At 44.3% G+C, this 19,724-nt stretch overlaps 1 protein-coding gene across 1 annotated transcript; it reads left to right on the forward strand.

Annotated features, from left to right (window-relative positions):
* Positions 1-19,724, forward strand: YIPF6 (Yip1 domain family member 6). Its single transcript, XM_068132102.2, has 7 exons — positions 1-250; positions 669-800; positions 4,196-4,274; positions 9,821-9,863; positions 17,781-17,906; positions 18,061-18,224; positions 18,545-19,724. Exons 1-7 carry the CDS (start codon positions 236-238, stop codon positions 18,658-18,660), a joined length of 675 nt encoding a protein of 224 aa, XP_067988203.1. The 5' UTR covers positions 1-235; the 3' UTR covers positions 18,661-19,724.

Below are 19,724 nucleotides of genomic sequence, written 5' to 3' on the forward strand. Positions count from 1 at the left end.
GAGCAAGAGTTTCTTCATATGTCGTAAACCTTCCATTTTCCACCTTACGCGGTGTGAAAATTGTTTCGTCACTAAGAATTCACTTAGCAGTGAATGGATTTATTTTCCTCCCCAACAGGAACTCGGCAGTGAATTATTAGGGATTATAAACGCTATTGCTTTTGTAAAATGAGTACGGAACAGGAAGTTTATATTCCGTCAATGTTTGGCTCTTTACGTGGCGTCACGTTTATCCATGGCGGCCAATGAGGTGAGTGAGAGCACTCCTGATTCTTCGGCATTCTTCTCAAGTGTGGCCTACATTGCTTCCTTTTGAAGAAGCAATCCGTTTTATGATTAGTTGTCGATGTCTTCCACCTGTACTGCGATAAACTCATACGTTGTGTTTATACACTTGAATGCTGTAAACATGTAAGGCAGCAGCTTGAAACAAACTCCTATCCTATCATCATGGTTCATTTGTATATGAAAACTGATGGACATGAAACTGATCTGCTTATTCCAGCCATCCTGTATTTTATGGAAATTGTTCACTCATCTAAATTTTCTTTAAAAATTTTCTTTTAAAATAAAAAAAATTGTAAAATAGTTTGAGTATATGTTGCTATGTCCACAAGGAAAGTTGTTTTTGAATTTGATTACTTATATACAGTATATGTATTTTCCAGTTCTCTGCAGAGTTCACAGATGTTTCTGTTCATGAAAATGTGCCGGTGGAGGGAAACATCAGGATCTCTGTGCCATTGGCCGGTGAGGACGAGGACATGAGCACGCTCGATGAACCTGTAAAGGAGACCTTTGTAAGTGGCTTCATGATGTCTGTACAGGATGGGCCAGAGATGGGGGCTCTGGATGAATGTTGTAATTGTTTATAAAACAGTGGTTTGTGGTAACCACACCAATAATCCTGGTGTTGGTGGTTAAGGTGGTTGCTTAATATCAAAGGGTCCTGAGATTGAGCACCTCTCATGTCTTTAAATTAACACCAGGTGTGGTGATTCAGCCTGTCATCCTACCGAAGTCGGCAAAGTGAGTACCAGATCACTGGTCATGGAGAGGCATCGCATCAGCGGTAGCTGCACCTCCAGAAAATGATGCAACTAGCAGCCAGTCTGCACATGAACCACCACCACCACACCAATAGCTGAATCGCTACAATCACTTGCAGTCTGTAAACTGGACAGTTCATAGAACGCAATACCCCATGTAGTGCTCAACTATATAATTTAATTTTACTGAAATAATTATTTGAACATGTGACTGCCAACTACGAGTATACTCGTATAAAAGATTACACGAGTGTATTGTAAACAGAATATGCTGCCGTGTTAGATAATGCAACAAACTCTGCTGGCGGTTCGGTTAACATAAATCTGTGTAATATTCATGATTAGTCTCCATGAGAAGTTTTGCCACTTCATCTGCATTCATACGTGACATTTTGAAGGGGAATGACAAGTAGCAAAAAAGAAAAATAATGAAATACCAAGTCGATTCAGTGCAAATAATAGTCCTACTAGATAACTCGTACCTGGCATACAGAATTTAAAATCTTGTCCCACTGCCCGCTATGAGTTTTCTTATAATGTGGGGTTTCTCCAGCAATCGATAAGAAATTTAATTAGATTTGCTCATAGAAGGGTAAAATTTGAAAAGAAAGTATATGCACAACATGCACGCTTGCTTTGCAAATAGAAGTGCTGTATACTTAAGAGTATAATACTCGTCCCTCTATACAAGGGGAAAGGTGACCCTCTGGAGTGTGGCTCGTACCGAGCGATAAAGTTATTGGAGCATGGAATGAAGGTATTGGAAAGGGTGTTGGAGAGGAGGATAAGGAAGAAAGTGAATATCGACGAAATGCAGTTGAGAAGGAAGTCCCTCTATAGTCCCTCTATACAAGGGGAAAGGTGACCCTCTGGAGTGTGGCTGGTACCGAGCGATAAAGTTATTGGAGCATGGAATGAAGGTATTGGAAAGGGTGTTGGAGAGGAGGATAAGGAAGAAGGTGAAGATCGACGAAATGCAGTTTGGATTTATGCCAGGAAGAGGAACGACAGAGGCGCTTTTCATTGTGAGGCAGTTGCAGGAGAAGTACATGGAGAAGAGGAAGAAGTTGTTTTTTGGGTTTGTTGATCTGGAGAAAGCATTCGATAGGGTTCCACGCAAAGTATTGACATGGGCATTGAGGAAGTTAGGAGTGGAGGAATGGTTGATCAGAGTAGTGATGGCAATGTACAAAAGAGCGCGCACAGCTGTAAGGACGAAGGACGGGAACAGTGGTGAGTTTGAGGTGAAGGTGGGAGTGCATCAGGGGTCGGTACTAAGTCCACTACTATTTGTAGCTGTGATGGAGGTGCTGGCTCAGAACGTAAAGGAGGGTTTACCGTGGGAGTTGTTGTATGCAGATGATCTGGTGTTGATTGCGGAAAGTATGGATGGACTGAAGGAAAAGATGAACAAGTGGAAGGAATGTATGGAGACAAAAGGTCTGAAGGTGAATATCGGAAAGACGAAGGTGATGGCAAGTGGTAAAGCATGTGGTGAGGTGGAAAGAACTGGGAAGTGGCCGTGTGCTGTGTGCAGGAAGGGTGTCGGAGTGAACTCCATTCAATGTACAATGTGCGCTGATTGGGTTCATCAAAAATGTAGTGGTCTGAGAGGGTAATTTACCAGTGTGGCAGCTACATTCAAATGTAAGGTGTGCACAGAGGGAGCTGCAGATGGAGGAAATGTTGAGTTGGATCTTGGAGATGGCGTGAAGCTGGAAGGTGTGAAAACATTTTGCTACCTCGGAGACATGCTGAATGGAGAAGGTGGATCAGACTCGGCAACGGTTGCTCGAGTGAGATGTGCATGGAAGAAGTTTCGGGAACTGAGTGGCGTGCTGATGAGGAGGAGAGTGTCGCTGAAGCTGAAGGGAAAGGTATGCTGCATGTGTGAGAAGTGTTATGATTTATGGGAGCGAGACATGGGTAATGAACGTAGAGCAGCAACGAAGGTTGGAAAGGGTGGAAATGCGAATGGTTCGATGGATGTGCGGAGTATCGTTGAGAGGGAGGAAGACAAATGATGAATTGCGAAAGATGATGGGAATATTGCCTGTGATTGATGCTGTGAAGAGGAACAGGTTGAGATGGTTTGGTCATGTGTTGAGGAAGGATGAAAGTGACTGGTTGAGAAGAGTGATGGAAATTAATGTAGAAGGAAGTAGAGGATGGGGAAGACCGAGAAAGACTTGGCTAAAGATGGTGGAAGAAGAAATGCGGGCAAGGGGGTTAACAAGGAGAGATGCAGAAAATAGGGCAAAATGGAGAAGATTGTCATGGGGACCACAAGGCTAACCCCCGCTCTAGCAGGGAAAATGGCCTTAAAATGCATGTTGTTGTTGTTGTATACTTCAGAGTTGGCAGTCCATGTGTTGGATCGTTGAGAAACAAAACCGAAAGTCTAACAGCGGCGTAGCTGGGCTTGTAAAATATTATAAACCACAAGCACACATGATTAGCTTTTTAAACAGTCGCTAATGCTGTCTGTAACATTAAACAAGGAAATTTTTAGGAATCCCGACATCCGTGAGTTAAGTTTTACTTGCAGAACTGAGCGAAGATCTACTCTAATCTATATACTGCATTAGGGTTGGAGGTGTGCAACATTTACCAAGCAGCTAACGAGAGCTTGCCAAGCCAGTAAATTAAAATGTCGGTCGGTGGAGTCAGCCGTCGTAATGACATAGACGTAATGACGTAACGGACACAAAACTGCACTGCTCGCATTACAATTTAATGATGTTCTATGCAGGAAATGACAGTGATCAATTCGTTACTTGATAGTGCAAAGTTTATTTCCATGCCTTTCATTCTATCTGTACTATAAGAGAGCCGTGTGCGTGCGTCGCCATTTTTTTTTTTTTTTTTCAGATGGCTGAACGGATCTTCATCAAACTTTCAGAAATTCAACAGAATGTCGGGGAATGTTTTAGGCAGAAAAAAACGTGTGCTTGTGTTTGTGTTTGTGTTTTTTTTTTGTTTTGTATCACATGATGCAAAAATGATGATGTGATAAATTATGATGATGTGATAAATGTCATTAAATTGTAATTTATCACAGCAACCACCGAGGTCCCCAATTGTTTCCTTTATAAAATACTTTTTGTTTTTTATTTATTGTAACCATCATGCAATCTCTTCTGCAGATGAGGGATCTGAAAGCAGTAGGAAAGAAGTTTGTGCACGTCTTGTATCCAAAGAACAATGACGAGCTTTTGAGGGATTGTAAGTAAACTGCAACCAAACTCTATTTTTCATGTGCTTACCTGAATGTTTTTCAAGTTTTACAAAATTTTGCCTTATCTTAGTAGGTGTCGAACATCTTGTTTTTTCACTAATTTTTCGATGGTATTTCTGTTTTCAGCTCTTATTGTAAACTCTTTCCTTCTTTCTTTGTTCAAAATATTATTAATATTATTATTATTACCCTTGCCAGAAGAGGGGTTTTTTTTTTTTTTTTTTTTTTTTTGTATACTGAATCGAGGCTCGTGAAAGAGCTAACATTTATTTCACAAACAAATCAACCAGACAAACAAAATATATAAAAAGAGCGGAAGACAAGATGGGGAGAGAAGGGGAAGCACACAAACACAATATTTGAGAGCAGGGAGATGTGTGGGAGGGAGAGGGCTTGGGGGGAGGAGGCGTGGGAAGGGGGGGGGGGGAGGAGGCGTGGGAAGGGGGGGGGGAGGAGGCGTGGGAAGGGGGGGGGGGGGGAGAAGTATTAAACATATGGACACTGCAAGGACTTCCAGGAAAGAAGTTGGTATTTAAAAAAAAAAAAAAAAAAAAAAGTGTAGGATTTTGGGTGAAATTAGCGGGGGTAGAAAAGATCAAGGTTTTGGATGGGGGAAGATAAGAGATGGTGGTGAACAGCTGTTTAAGAGACCTGGAGGGTGGAGTGGGATTGAAGAGAGTGAGGGAGTTTGTTCCAGAGGCGGGAGAAAAGAGGAGTGAAGGTGAGCAGAAAGTCTTGATTTTGGCAGTTTTAACCATAAGAGGGTTGCAGGCAGATCTTGTGCGACCTGTATGAATATTTGGGGGACAGAGCCCAGAGAGAACTGGGGGGGCAAGGCCAGAGGAGTCGGTAGAAGACGGAAAGACCACCAACCTGCCTGCGGTGAGTGAGTGAAAGGCCCTTGGAGTTGCTTCATCGCGGGAGATTCCAATGATTCTGAACGTTTTGGTTTCAACAGCGTGAAGACGAGCTAGGTGTGAGGCAGGAGCACCAGACCAGAGGGGAGAGCAGTATTCCATAGAGCTGCGGATGAAAGCCTTGTAAGTCATGAGGAGCTCAGGTGTGCCAAGGAATGACTTCGCACGACGGAGGATGCCCAGTCGGCGACTGGCTTTGGAGGCCAGATTTGAAATGTGGTTTTCCCAGGAAAGATCATGGCAGATAGTGAGAACCAAAAGCTTGAGTGACAGAACTTCTTGGAGAGGGTTATTCAGAAAGTGGATGGGAGGGTTGTCCAGTCGGTCTTTTCGGAGAGACATCGTAAGAGTGTGAGATTTGTCAGGATTGAAAGACATGTTCCACTTGTTTGCCCAGTCTGTGATTTTGTCCAGGTCTGCAGAGATTGAGGAGGCTGCAGACTGCCGATCTGAGGGATGAGGAATGGAGCGACAGAGAGTAGAGTCGTCAGCAAAGAGATAGAGAGGATTTTCAAGAGAGTCAGAGAGATCATTGATGAAGACCAGAAAAAGCACAGGGTCCAGAACACTGCCTTGGGGAACTCCAGCCTGAACAGGAAGAAGAGATGAGAGAAGCCCATGCAGGGCCACACGTTGACTACGACTAGAGAGGAAGTCCGCCAGCCATGTGTGGAGATTTCCATGGATACCAAAGGAGCTGAGTTTGAGCAGAGCGGGGTGCCAGACCGTATCGAAGGCATGTGAAATGTCAAGGGAGACGGCTCTAATTTCCTGTTTGGCGTTGAGGACCTCCATCCATTGTTGAGAAAGCAGAAGCAGCATGTCCAGAGTAGAGTGACCAGGTCTGAAACCAAATTGATGGTCAGAGATCAAGCCATTGGAGAAGAGGAAAGATTTCATATCTGAAGCAATGATGGATTCCATGACTGTGCTGATAATTGGGAGAAGGCTGATTGGTCTGTAGTTGCTAGGATCTGTTTTTGCACCTTTTTTGTGCAAAGCGGTGATGTTGGCTGATTTCCAAGCAGATGGCAGATGACCTTGAGCAAAAGAGAGGGTGAAGAGAACAGAGAGAGGGAGTGAAAGAGCGGAAGAACATGATTTTAGGACCCGTGGGCTGATGCCGTCAGGACCAGTTGCAGAATCAGAGTCGAAGGTTGACAGAAACTTTTCCACCTTGTCAGGAGGAAAGGACACAGAGTCCAGGAGCAGCTGGGTACGACTGGGTACAGAGAGGGATGGGTTTGGGACACAAGATTTAGAGGCAAACACAGAGTTGAGGCATTCAGCTTTTTCACGTGCGGAGTCAGCTGTGTAGCCGTTTGAGGTAAGGGAGGGGATGGAGGGGGAACAAACACCAGAAACAGATTTGACCAGACGCCACCAGGATTTGGAAGAGGGAGACAGATAAGAGAGTTCGGTCTTGAGAACGGAGAGATATTGTTTCCTGGCTCTCCTGAGGGTGGACACACACTTGTTTCGGGCTTTGTGAAAGGAAATGAGATTTCCTTCCGTTGGATTTGTTTTCCAGGAGACTAAAGCAAGTTGTTTCTGGGCAACAGCCTCACCACAAGATTCCGTGTACCATGGACGGGAGGAAGGGTAGGACAACTGAAGACGAGATGGGATAAATCTGTGCATGAGAGAGAGCAATTTACTTTGAAAGAATTCCCAGGATGAGTTGATGTCAGAGGCGGTAGAGATGTGAGACCAGTCCAGATGATTGATGGCTGCTTGAAGACCGTGCCAGTTGGCCTGAGTGAAATGCCAGACTCGTCGACGCTGAGGAGGCTCTCTGAGAATGGTCAGAGAGATGTCCACTTTAACAAGCACATGATCAGATGAGCCGATTGGAGCAGAAGAAGAGCAGCAGACATTTTCAGGGAAGTTAGTCATAACCAAGTCCAGAAGAGAAGATGCTCCATTGACTGAGATCTGCGTCGGGAAATTGACAGATTGTGTCAGTCCCAGAGAGTCGCAGAAGTCCTTTGCTGAAGAGCCATGGCTGGTGAGAGAGGTACCCACACCCAGCCAACTGAAATCACCACATATGAGGAAGAGAGAGTTGGGATGGGTAGATAGAAGTTGGTCCATATTATCAGACAGCGAGATGTAGATGGAGTCATCACTATTTGGTGGACGGTACAACACACATATGAACAAAAGGTGGGAGCGAAGGGGAAGCCGTAGCTAAAGGTATTCCTGGGGGTGAGGTGGAGAGAGGGCAGTGGAGGGCGAGTGAGGAAGAGTTTTTTTAATAAAGATAGCAACCCCACCTCCAGGACGAGGCTCAGGTCTATCATACTGGAGGAGGGAGTAACCTGGGAGAGATACCAAGGAATCAGAGACATCATGAAGGAGGAAAGTTTCTGTTAAGCAGATCACATCTGGTTTGTGAGAAGCAACCTGTATGGAGAGATCAGTCAAGTTTAAGCGAAGGCCCCCGGATATTTGAGGTCCATACCGTTAATGAAGAGGAAGGGGGAGCATTGGATATAGAACGGGGGGGGGAGGAGGGGTCGGCTCAGATGTGGAAGAGGAGGAAGAGGTAGGGACAGCTGTTGAAGGTGTTTCAGAGATTTCAGAATAGCTTGGAGAAAGGGAAGAATGGGGCGGACAAAAGGTTTGATGGAGATTGGGTGAGGCACAGTGAGGTGTTATTTGAGGAGGGGGAAGAGCGAGGCAGAAGGTTGGGGGAGATGAAGGTGAAAGTTGGAAGGGGGAAGAAGCAGGGAGGACGCTTTGAGGAGGAGGGGTGAGAGGGGAGTCTAGGAGGGGAGGAGCGAGGGAGAGTCTCGGAGGGGAGGGGTGTGGGGGGAGTTTAGGAGGGAGGGGAGGGAAGGGGCAAGGGGGGAGATTTGAAAGGGATGGGTGATGGGGAAGATTTGGAGGGGAGGGGCAAGGGGGTAGATTTGGAGTTGAGGGGTGATGGGGAAGTTTTGGAGGGAAGGGGTGATGGGGAAGATTTGGAGGGGAGGGGCAAGGGGGAAGATTTGGAGGGGAGGGGCAAGGGGGAAGATTTGAAAGATGGGTGATGGGGAAGAATTGGAGGGGAGGGGTAAGGGGGTAGATTTGGAGGGGAGGGGTGAGATTGGATTTTGAAAAGTGTACGATTCATGGGAAACGAACGTTTTTTGCAAAATGAGTTTGAGACCTTCGAGTCAAAAATACGTTTGAGGACGCTGAAGGAGGGGTGGAGGGCTGGAGAGTTTCGGGCATGTAGAAAAGAGGAACTGTAAGAGATGGAATTTTTTTTTTTTGGAATGAATAGATTTGTTGAGGAAGACGAAAGCATCCTTTTATCGGAGAAGAAGAAAAAGGTGTTATAATATATGACAGAATACAGTTCTTCAGGGGAGAGATTAAACATTTCTAACCACGTGATCGCGTGATCACAAACAACGTGAACGGAGAACGAACGAACAAATAAGAACAACAAATAAACGAATAAGAACTGAGAAGGAAATATTTTTTTGGGGTTTTTTTTTTTTGAGTAGAGATGTTAAACAAGGAAGTATGGGGTGAACGACTGTGACGAAACAGAGAACGAAAGTAATTGCAGCGCATTCGACGAACCGCTGAGAGAAAACAAAACCACAAGGTCAGAGATGGTAGCCTAAGCCTGCTAGTACTAGTACTAGGCCTCAGAATACATGACACGAATTAACCGACGATTGTGTATACATGTACGAAAAATTAACACCGAAAATTTTCCTAAAGACACGCCATAGGTACACACACCGAAAGATAGATACAGTCTCGACAAAAACACAATTGTGAAAAAATTGCTTAGCTTCGAAAGCGTGAGCGCATGGACAGCTTCGAAAAGACGTGACCTCGCCGACGGGTATTGCATTTGGATCCATTTGTCTGTCTGTTTGTCCGCACAGAGCATGAGTATGTGTATTTATTACATTTGACACTTTAGAACCTTAAGATCCTTAAAAGTCTGAGAAACCTAAGACCTTGTAGACCCTTTATAACCCTGCGACCATTTCAGACCCCGAAAATCCCATGAAACTACAAGGCCCGTTAGAACCCTAATGCCCTTTAAGACCATATATAACCCTTAAAGACCCAAAAGACCCTGACCGAAGACCTAGAGGACACAGAGCCCCCCAAAGACCCCGAAGACCCATAAAAACCCTGCCCAAAGACCCTGAGGACCCAAAGGACAAAACCACACAATTCCTGGCGAGGGTCTGCAATCTGATTGCTCTTTCTTGTTATTATTATTATTATTATTATTATTATTATTATTATTATTATTTTGGGCTCAAGGAGGAGTATGTTACTTGTATCACATGAAAGACAGACATTACTATACTTCAATGTTCTTTTACATGAAATCCATAACTAGTTCTTTTTTTGTAATACGAATTATAAGAACAAATATTGGTCTTCGATTAATGAACAGGATTACATAATTAAATTGATATATGTGGGAAAATTACATGCCCAGACCAGGAATTTAACCCAGGTCTTCTCGAAAACCGTACCAGTGCTCTGCCATCTGGGCTACCCTCAGGGCATGTAATTTTCCCACAAATATCAATTTAATTATTGATCTCTTCCTCTCGTCCCTCCCCCACACTAATTTTGCTTCCTTTCTGCAGGGGACTTGTGGGGTCCATTGATACTCTGTGTTTTTCTTGCCATGTGAGTATTAACCGACGTGTCTTCTCAAGCTCGCATTGCTATTGTTTTTTATACATACAGTTGTGGCCAAAAATATTAGCACCCTTGCACTTTAAAAAAATAATTCACAATTTTCTCTAAAAATAAGTTGAAATTGACAAAAGCATTTGGTCTCCACAATTCTTTATTTCACTGTTAATATTACAGAACTTTTGTTTTTGATTCAAAACTTAATATATTCTTTTAAATCGGCAAATAAAAGGAAATGGCATTGACAAAATTACTGACACCCTCGACTTAATATTTGGTAGCACAGTCTTTGGACAAAATAACTGCAGTCAAGCACGTCCTATAGCCATGAATGAGCTTCCTAAACCTCTCTACTGGCAGTTTGACCCACTCTTCTTGTGCAAACTGCTCCAGTTCTCCCAGATTTGAGGGGTGCCTTCTCCCAACTGCTGTTTTCAGATCTCCGCACAGGTGTTCAATGGGATTTAGATCTGGACTCATTGCTGGCCACTTCAGAACAGTCCAGCCTGATAACATTGCATACGGTGGACACAGGAACGTCAATGTCTCTGGAGAGGGTCTTGTAGCCTTGAGATTGTCCATGCTTTGCTACAATCTTGTGTCTGACCTCCACAGACAATTCTCTGGTTTTCTTTCTTTTCTCCATGCTCATTGCAGTACACACAGTGACACAAAACAGCAGAAGGACTGCTTTTCTCCATTCAAACTAGTTGAATGGGTGATTTTAATGTTGCAGGCACCTGCAACTCACCACATGTGAGTTCAATTCCAAAGTAAAGCAGAATCACCTGCCTGAAATCTAATTATTTCTAACAACTTCTAAAAGGTGCCAATAATATTGTCCGGGCCATTTTAGGATTTCTGTGTGGAATAAGCGAAGATTTTGTAATTTTTCCAGCTTTTTGTTTTGTTCCACTGCAAACCAAAGAAATATGTGGCTACCAAAATATTTTTTAATTTCAACAGTTTTCTGGAGCCTAGAGTTAGCCTGGTGTTGGCTTAGTGGTTAGGGTGCCGGCTTGGGATCCTAGGATCCTGGATTGGAATCCTGGTCGATTGCTAAATTAACACCAGGGGGGTTGACTCAGCCTGTCATCCTTCCGAGGTCGGCAAATTGAGTACCAGCTTGCTGGGATGAATGATCCTGGTGTGTACCCCGGTTAGAATAGGTACACCGTATCCCTGCGCATCGTAAGAGGTGACTAAGGGTTGGCGCCAGGAAGGGCATCCGGCCATAAAAACATTGCCTCAAACAGGGAACCATGATTGTCATGGTGTCATGGGGCCCGCAAGGCTAACCCCTGCTCTAGCGGGGAAAATGGCCTTAAAACGATCATTCAGTCTGGAAGAAATGGTGCATTATTTGAAAAGTGTGTGTGTGTGTGTGTGTGTGTGTGTGTGTGTGTGTGTGTGTGTGTGTGTGTGTGTGTGTGTGTGTGTGTGTGTGTGTGTGTGTGTGTGTGTGTGTGTGTGTGTGTGTGTGTGTGTGTGTGTGTGTGTGTGTGTGTGTGTGTGTGTGTGTGTGTGTGTGTGTGTGTGTGTGTGTGTGTGTGTATACCGTATATATATATATATATATTTGGTTTTTAAGAAGCACTTTTTTTTTTTAGATGCATTCTTTAATACTGCTATAATTTAATAAATCGTTTATTTCTGGCTCTTCTGGAAGAAGGCAATTGGCTTTGAACGATGCAAAAGCAGACGAGAGCCACAGTGAATATCCATCTACATGTTGTGCAAGGAGTGGATCAGCAGCAACTGCTCCAGTTAACCTTCTGAATAATGAATACAGTTGCCATGCATAAATATAATGTCCTGCCTTCTGTTACAATGGAAATATTCTGAAGCTATCTATTGCCTCAGCTCCTGCTGCCCTCACGAGTGAAGCACAAATAAGCTTATTTTGTAAGGGGTGGAGTGAGGTGGGGGAGGGGAGAAGGGAGCAGGGGGGGTGGGGGGGAGGTGAGGGTAGAGGGAGGGGAAATATATACTACATGTACATATTTGGGGGGAGGGAGGGGAAGGAAAGGAGAAAAAATTTACCCCTGCGAAGAGTACTTTAACTTCAGTGTTGCCTAGGTAAAAAAGGAAATTGTAATACCCTCTGCCACCAACACCAGGTGGCGCTACACGGTGCACATTTACATAGAGAATTTACGCCCGTCCCCCGGCCCCTCACACCCCCGCATGAAGTCGCGGCCTTATGAATGGCTGTGCGGACCCCTTCTTCTCACTAAAAGTGGAAACGGAATGTAAATTGAAGTTCAAATAAGCCTGTGAGTTTGCTCTGTGGAGCAGCCTGCACGTATTGCACTATATATGAATTATATAATTACCAACCCGCGATTGACTTTTTTTTTCAAATATTTAATTATTATTATTATTATTTTGTCTAAAACACTCCCCTGGCACGTATTGACAAACCCATGAAAGTTTGACAAAAATCTGTTCAGCCATCTCTGAGAAAAATGGGGACACACACACACACACACACAGACAAATGGCTCTCTTATAGTATAGATTAACTCTTTTATTCATGAAAATAAATATCACAAAAATAATGCACAAACATAATGATTAAGGATACAGTTTGGAAAAAGGGGGTGAATTTTTTAAAAGTTGAAGTCCATAGCCATATTTTCCCCATTGCCCCCTTAAGCTATTGCAGATTTTGCAGTTCATGGGGATTTTCAAGAACATAACCCCCACGAACGGCAAGGCCCTCCTGTAAAGGAAAATAGCCACTTGTAATAATTTGCGTAGACTGATTAATATGCGATCAGCACATATCATGGAGGAACAGGCAATGCTTTGAATCGGGTGATCAATGGGTACACATGCGAACATACTAACTGGTTAATGGACATATTTGTGGAATAACCATAGCACATAATCCAAGAAGGAACCTCACCTTAAAATTTGCAAGGTATGAGGAAAATCAGGACAAAGTGGAAATGGGTTTAAGGAAGCAAATTACATCGGTAGTATGAGGACAGTTTAGATGGAGGAACAGAAATAATATATATGCCAGGGTTGATGGGGGTTACATAGCAGGAAGTTGAGGGAGATGCATTTTGTCTTGTTGAATATTCAACTCTTACCTGGGTGTACATGATGCCAAACAGCCAATCCAAAGTTTGATTTGAGGAATCCATATACAGACATGGCATTTAATATGGAATATTTTTGTGGTGGGGGTGAACTTACTTTTCAAGATGACTTAGAACCAAAAGTTCATTGGAATTATGTTGAAATTATTCTAGATTTTGTTAATGTGACCTTTAAAAGAAACAAAAACCACATTTGACATTTTGAAGCAAATAAATTGATCCTTGAAAGTGATGTAAACTGATATCGAACTCAATTCACGGACAGTACTGTGTTAAACTTCTGTGCGTTTTCCAGAAGTGTATCTTTATTTTGCACATTAGCCAAATTTTCTTTCAACAAAAACCAAAGCTAAATTATGACTGGGATTACGGACAGTAAAATTACAGTTCAGGACTTCGTGTAACCCCCACGAGCATTCAGGAGAGCATGTACACGTCGAGGCATGCTGTTCACGAGATTTGCCAAGGTTTGGACAGGAATCACTTGCCATGCCGTGACAATAGCCTGCTGCAATTCACGCACAGAGGTGGGCTGCTGGTCCAAGTTGTCGATTTGACGCGTTAATTCTGCCCACAAGTTCTCTATCGGATTCATATCCGGGGACATGGCAGGCCACTCCATATGCTCGACACCATGGTCAGCAAGAAAGTGTTGGATCATGCGAGCACGATGAGGCCGTGCATTGTCATCTTGGAAGACAAAGTTTCCTCGAAAGGCTGCACGAGCAAATGGAAGCAATGTTTCTTCCAGAATGGCCCTGTACTTGAACTGGTTCAGGTTTCCATTCAGAACAACCAGGTCAGTTTTGCCCCCTGCATGAAAAGCAGCCCAAACGGTCACCCCACCACCACCAGCTTGGACTCTTGGCACTATACAATCTTCGTTGTGGGCTTCATGCACTTGTCTGCGCACTCAAACGCGGCCATCTTGACGATAGACCAGAAATCTAGACTCGTCACTGAAGGTCACGTGATTCCAGTTTCCTGGCTGCCATTGACCGTGCTCTCTGGCCCACTGCAATCGGCGCTGGCTGTGTTGTCTGGTCAGGCGTGGCTTTCTCAGGGGACGCCTGGCACGATAGCCTGCTTGAACCAGTCGTTGGTTGACTAGCCTTCTGGATACAGGCACATTTGTCAGTTGCTGCCACTCAGCCCTAAGCCGATTAGCTGACTTGGTACGGCCATTGCAGACTAACCGGTGCAGCTGGCGATCATCTCTCCTTGTGGTTCTGCATGGGCGTCCTGGCCTCGGTATTGGAGTAGGGACACCCCTCTGAGCATTTCGTTTCAGGATCTTTGACACCTGACCTTGAGTGATGCCATACTTCCAAGCAATAGCACGCTGTTTCATGCCAGAATTTCGTAAAGCCACCACTCCATGAAAAACAGCATTGTCACGTTGATGGACCATCTGCAGAGGAAGCGGCAATAACTTTTGTAGATGTGCAGCAGTTGTTTTCCACTAATACAGAACGCAACAACCATTATATACCCGATTGTGAAGCCAATCGTCAAATGTACCTGTCCTTACATTTTGTCACGCCACCTGTGATATAATCCTGTTATTGACTTCTTGCTGCGAAAGACAATCGGTGACATGGTTCTTTCAACAAATACATCACCGAAGGGTAAAAGAAACTCACCAGATTGATATACTGAGTTCAGAAAGTAAACCCAAGTCAAGAAAAAAAAAAATATTCCATATTAAATGCCAAGTCTTTTTTGAAGCACACTCTCACTTTGTTAGGCAATTACTGATTGGCTGAAAGGAAATAACTACACTTTGGATGCAGTTTTCCTCTTATTTTGGGATAACCAGCTTACTTACGTTCCAATCCATCATCATGCCAAATGCTGAACATTTTTCTGAATTGATAATATTGGTGACATGAGAGACAAATGTTGTGAATCAGCCACCAACCAAGGCAGGATTTTAGAATTTGACCAGGTTCCTGCTACACAATGGCCAACTCTCTTTTTGAAAGGTGGGATCTTGAATGGCCATCATTCAAGTCCAGCAAATGATTTAAACTCCCTTTTTGAAGATCTGCGTACTCATTGATGAATGATCGTTTTAAGGCCATTTTCCCCGCTAGAGCGGGGGTTAGCCTTGTGGGCCCCATGACAATCATGGTTCCCTGTTTTGAGGCAATGTTTTTATGGCCGGATGCCCTTCCTGACGCCAACCCTTGGGCGCCTCTTACGATGCACAGGGATACGGTGTACCTATTCTAAACCGGGGTACACCGTGATCATTCATCCCAGCAAGCTGGTACTCAATTTGCCGACCTCGGAAGGATGACAGGCTGAGTCAACCCCCCTGGCGTTAATTCAGCGATCGACCGGGATTGATCGACCGGGATTGATCGACCGGGATTGCGTACTCATTGATGCAACATCCTTTTTTGTATATACAATGTCAGGCTCGTGGAAGAGCTAGCTAGAATGGATCAGGACATTACAGAACAAAAGGAACAGTCGAAGGAGAGGGTGGGGAGTGGGGTGGCAACAGCAGGGCTGAGGGATGAAATAGAGAGGGATTTGGAGAAATAAGGGATACGAGGAAGAATGAGGGCAAGGGCTGGAAAAAATTGACGTGGCCACACATTTTAAGGAAGGAAAAACTGGAAACTTGGAAAGAAGTGGGTTTGGGGAGGGTTAATGGGCATAGAAAATATCATGGATTTGGAGGAGGGATGATCTGAGATGGTGGTGAACAGCTGTATTGAAGCCCTGGAGGGAAAAATGAGATTGAAGAGAATGTGGAAGTTGGTTGGGGAAAATGGGAGAGGGGGGGGGGGGGGGGAGAGGGGGTAGGGGTAAAAGAGGAACAAATGAGTTCGCAATGATTCTGGATTTTTGGAGTTTCACCAAAGAGGTTTTTTTGGCAGACCACGTGCACCCTGAAGGATTAGGGGGATGGGAGTGATGACAGAGCACAGAAATGAGGCTGTAGAAGACAGAGACCACCAACGTGTCTGCAATAAGAAAGTGATAGGCCCATTGACTTGGCTACATCGAGAGTGATTCCAATGATCTGGAAGACCTTGGTTTCCATGGCATCGAGATAAGCAAGGTGCGATGCAGGTGCGCTAGCGCAGAGGGGAAATCAGTACTCTAATAAGTTGTGGATGAAGGCCTCGTAGGTGGATAAGAGTTCAGGTGTGCCAAGGAAGGACTTTGCATGACGGAGGATGCCCAATGTGTGACTGGCTTTGGAGGCTAACTTAGAGGTGTGGTTTGATCAAGAAAGGTCATGGCTGAAAGTGAGGCCCAAAGGTTTGAGTGATTAAACTTCTTCAAGAGGATTGTTAGTCTGGCAAATTCACCTACAGTATATAATATGACCCTACCGCAAAGCCGCAATGAGCCGGCGAAGTCAAAGCCTCTTGCCACTATTTTACCCATCACTATGACATCAGTAAGTCAGGTAGTTGGTAGTAGGTAGGTGTAGTAGGTACTGTACTTAGTTCAAAATGACACCATTTGCATTCTGGATGAGATTAAAATTTATAAAATTTACTTCTTGATTAATTCGGTGACTTCTGTCTCAACTTCGGATATTTCCAGCTGTGAAAAACTAACCCCTACGGCCGCGAGATTTCTAAAAAAGAATTCTTCGTCAATTTTAGAATATCCGATGCCGTTTTCAGCCTCTGAAACGCGGTAATAAGCTTTTTAAAAATATTCTTTCAAATGCTCGAATCTTCCGTTCCTGTTCCGGTTCCGGTGTTTGGTGAAGATTTTCGTTGAAGGGGCCCGGGGAACGAGGTTGGTCTTAAAGTATTTTATTTACAAATTTGAGGTGCATAAGATTGTGAATCAAACAAAGACGTGTGAAACAAACTCCTATTGAACGTTTTCGCAATTTTTTATGCATACTTCCGCATCCGCAAGATGGCGGCCTCCACGGAGCGATTTGGTGCGTCAAAGCTTTGAAATTCTCAAAAGGATCCAGCAAAATCTGGCTTTTCAACATAATACGTACGCGTTCATTCACAACACCGGCTTCGCCGGCTACTATATTGCCTGTGAAGCACAATATAGTAGCCGGCGGATATTGCTTTCGGGTTTGATCCTACACTTTTGGAACCGATGGTTGATTAGATCACTCAAAAGCCTGTACACTACTTCTGAGCTATCTTTCAGATCAAGATCGTCAAGTGGTTGTTGGAATTTCTCCATGAGCCTCTTGGTGCAATGATCAATGGTTTTACTGTCTTCCCAAATGATCAGACTTAGCCTGTGTTGTTGGCTTAGCGGTTAGGGTGCCGGCTTGGGATGCTAGGATCCTGAGTTTGAATCCCGGTCGATCGCTGAATTAACACCAGGGGGGTTGACTCACCCTGTCATCCTTCCGAGGTCAGCAAATTGAGTACCAGTTCACTGGTAATTCCCTGTTTGTGGCAAGAGGCGACTAACTGGGTTGGCAGCAGGAAGGGCATCCGGCCATAAAACATTGCTTCAAAAAGGGGACCACGGTGCCTGAAAAAGGCCAACCCCTGCTCTGCAGGGAAAAATGGCCTCTAAAGGTGGTTCTAAATAATCAGACTTGGATAATATCCAACCCTCTCTCTCAGTTGGTTGTTCAACCCTCTCGGAGCTTTGGAAGGCCACAACTGCCCAGTGCCCAGGCATGTCTGCCTGCCGAGGTTATTTGCTGAGCAACTGATGCTCTGAATAATTAAATGCGAACGTCTCGTGCAAGTCAGCAAGCATTGATAGGTTTATTTGACGTTTGTTTTGTTACATATTTCAACTTCAGTTTGTCATTTCTATTTTGTCTGACCTTTTGCAGGATGCTGCAAGGCAAGAATGCAGACAGCGCAAGTCATGGCATCCCACAGTTTGCTGAGGTGTTTGTGACCGTGTGGTTTGGAGCGATTGTGGTCACGTTTAATTCTCACCTGCTCGGTGGCACCATGTAAGCTTGTCCGGTGTGATTCCGGCAAAGGGAAAGTCTATTTGCATGCTCTACCTTCGTTAAGTGGAGTCTTAAATATATATCTCTTTGTGAAGATGTTTAACGCGTTGCTCGGTTGTAGAACTGGCGTTTCGTTTCCTTTGCGCTTCCACAGTTCTTTCTTTCAAAGCCTGTGTGTGCTGGGGTATTGCGTCATGCCGCTCAGCGTCGCCTTGCTGCTGTGCCACGTGACGCTGCTGGGAAAAGGAAGCCTTCCTCTTGCCATGTTTATCGTTCGCTTCATTTGCGTTGCCCTGGCTTTCGCTTGGGCCACGTTTGGTGAGTCGACAGGCTTGAGTGACAGTGAGCCACCCACGTCCCCGTCTCCCCCAGCCCAGAAATCTCGAGTGGAATGGAATTCCATACTTGTCGTGCCAGTGTGATGTGGCTATAAAATATATTTTTGATTTATTGATCAATCAATTAATCGATTAATTATTTCTTGATTAATGAATTAATTTTTTTTTCCCCGATTAATGACTTATTTAATCAATTTTCACAAAGTTACAGCTTCGGATGAAGCACTGGTGGTTTAGGTATGCTATTAGCCAATTGATTAGACCTCAGATTTGCTGACACTGCTCCTTTCTTTGTCGCAGCTTCCACGACCTTCCTCGGAAGCAGCCAGCCCCCGAACCGGAAGGCTCTGGCCGTGTACCCCATCTTCCTTTTCTATTTTGTGATCAGCTGGATGATTATTACGAATGTAACTTAGTCATTGGTGGCTGTTTATTGAGACATTCATAATGATGTAAAGATGCTTACAATGGACTGTTTGAAGTTTGGGTTTTGGCCGATTGTATGATTGAAGCTCCAGCGATTTGAAATACCACCAGCACGTGGTAAGGTACCATATTATCCATTTTTATTTTTCACATCAGGAGCAATCATTGTGAGGAAGCCATAAACCCAATAGTGCGGTGGTGGGTAAATAATCGGATACATTTTCTCTGGGTTCTCTGCTTACATGTGCTGTTGACTTGATGAAGTGTAAATATTAAATATGATTGCATCGGGCTACAGGCCTCTCCCATCCCCAAACCAATCGCTGAACAGAGGAAGTGCAATCTTATTGCTCCTCCTGGTTTTGTTTGGTGTTCTTGTTGAGGTGAGGCTTTTCTTTTGTATTACAAGATTCTACTCTTTGATACGCAGCACATCTCCACAGGTTTGCATCATTGCTGAAGGTGCCGCTGATGCAGTGCCCCCTGTAGGTTGAAGCAGTAATCTGTTTTGGTGCTGGCGATAACTCGCCGATTCTTCGCGCGAGGGCACCATAGGATCTTTAACTTCCACCAACTAATCCTGGCAGACGGGTGCCCGTGTAACGTCCGTCCGAGGGATGGCACACACTTGTGAAACACCAGGATGACAGTTTATAGCTGGGTCGGGATTTGAGCCCAGGCTAGATAGCTTAGATAAACTAGATAAAAACATTTAGGCTAGACAGCCCAGGCTAGATAAAACACCATTGAGTGTGTGTATGTCTCGTGGCCATCCTGCCTGCCCCTTTGTATATTGCTTATAATTGCTGTATTCCTTTATGTGAAGGTGGGGGGGTGAGTTGTTCACATGTAAATTTCACTTTTCTTTGTTAAACTCCCATTGTGACATTACATTTAACTCCACCAAAATTCCATTGTTTGAGTGACTCAAAAGGCCTCACAGGTGTTCCAAATTATAAAGGCCTTTGTGATAGATATAAATTTGATATCTTGTGTATATTTTGGAAACTTTCAAATGAATCATAAAGTTGAAGAGGCATGAGCCTCTGCTGGA

Source organism: Myxine glutinosa, chromosome 12, assembly GCF_964187855.1.
Source record: "Myxine glutinosa chromosome 12, kmMyxGlut1.1, whole genome shotgun sequence".
Taxonomy (NCBI): domain Eukaryota; kingdom Metazoa; phylum Chordata; class Myxini; order Myxiniformes; family Myxinidae; genus Myxine; species Myxine glutinosa.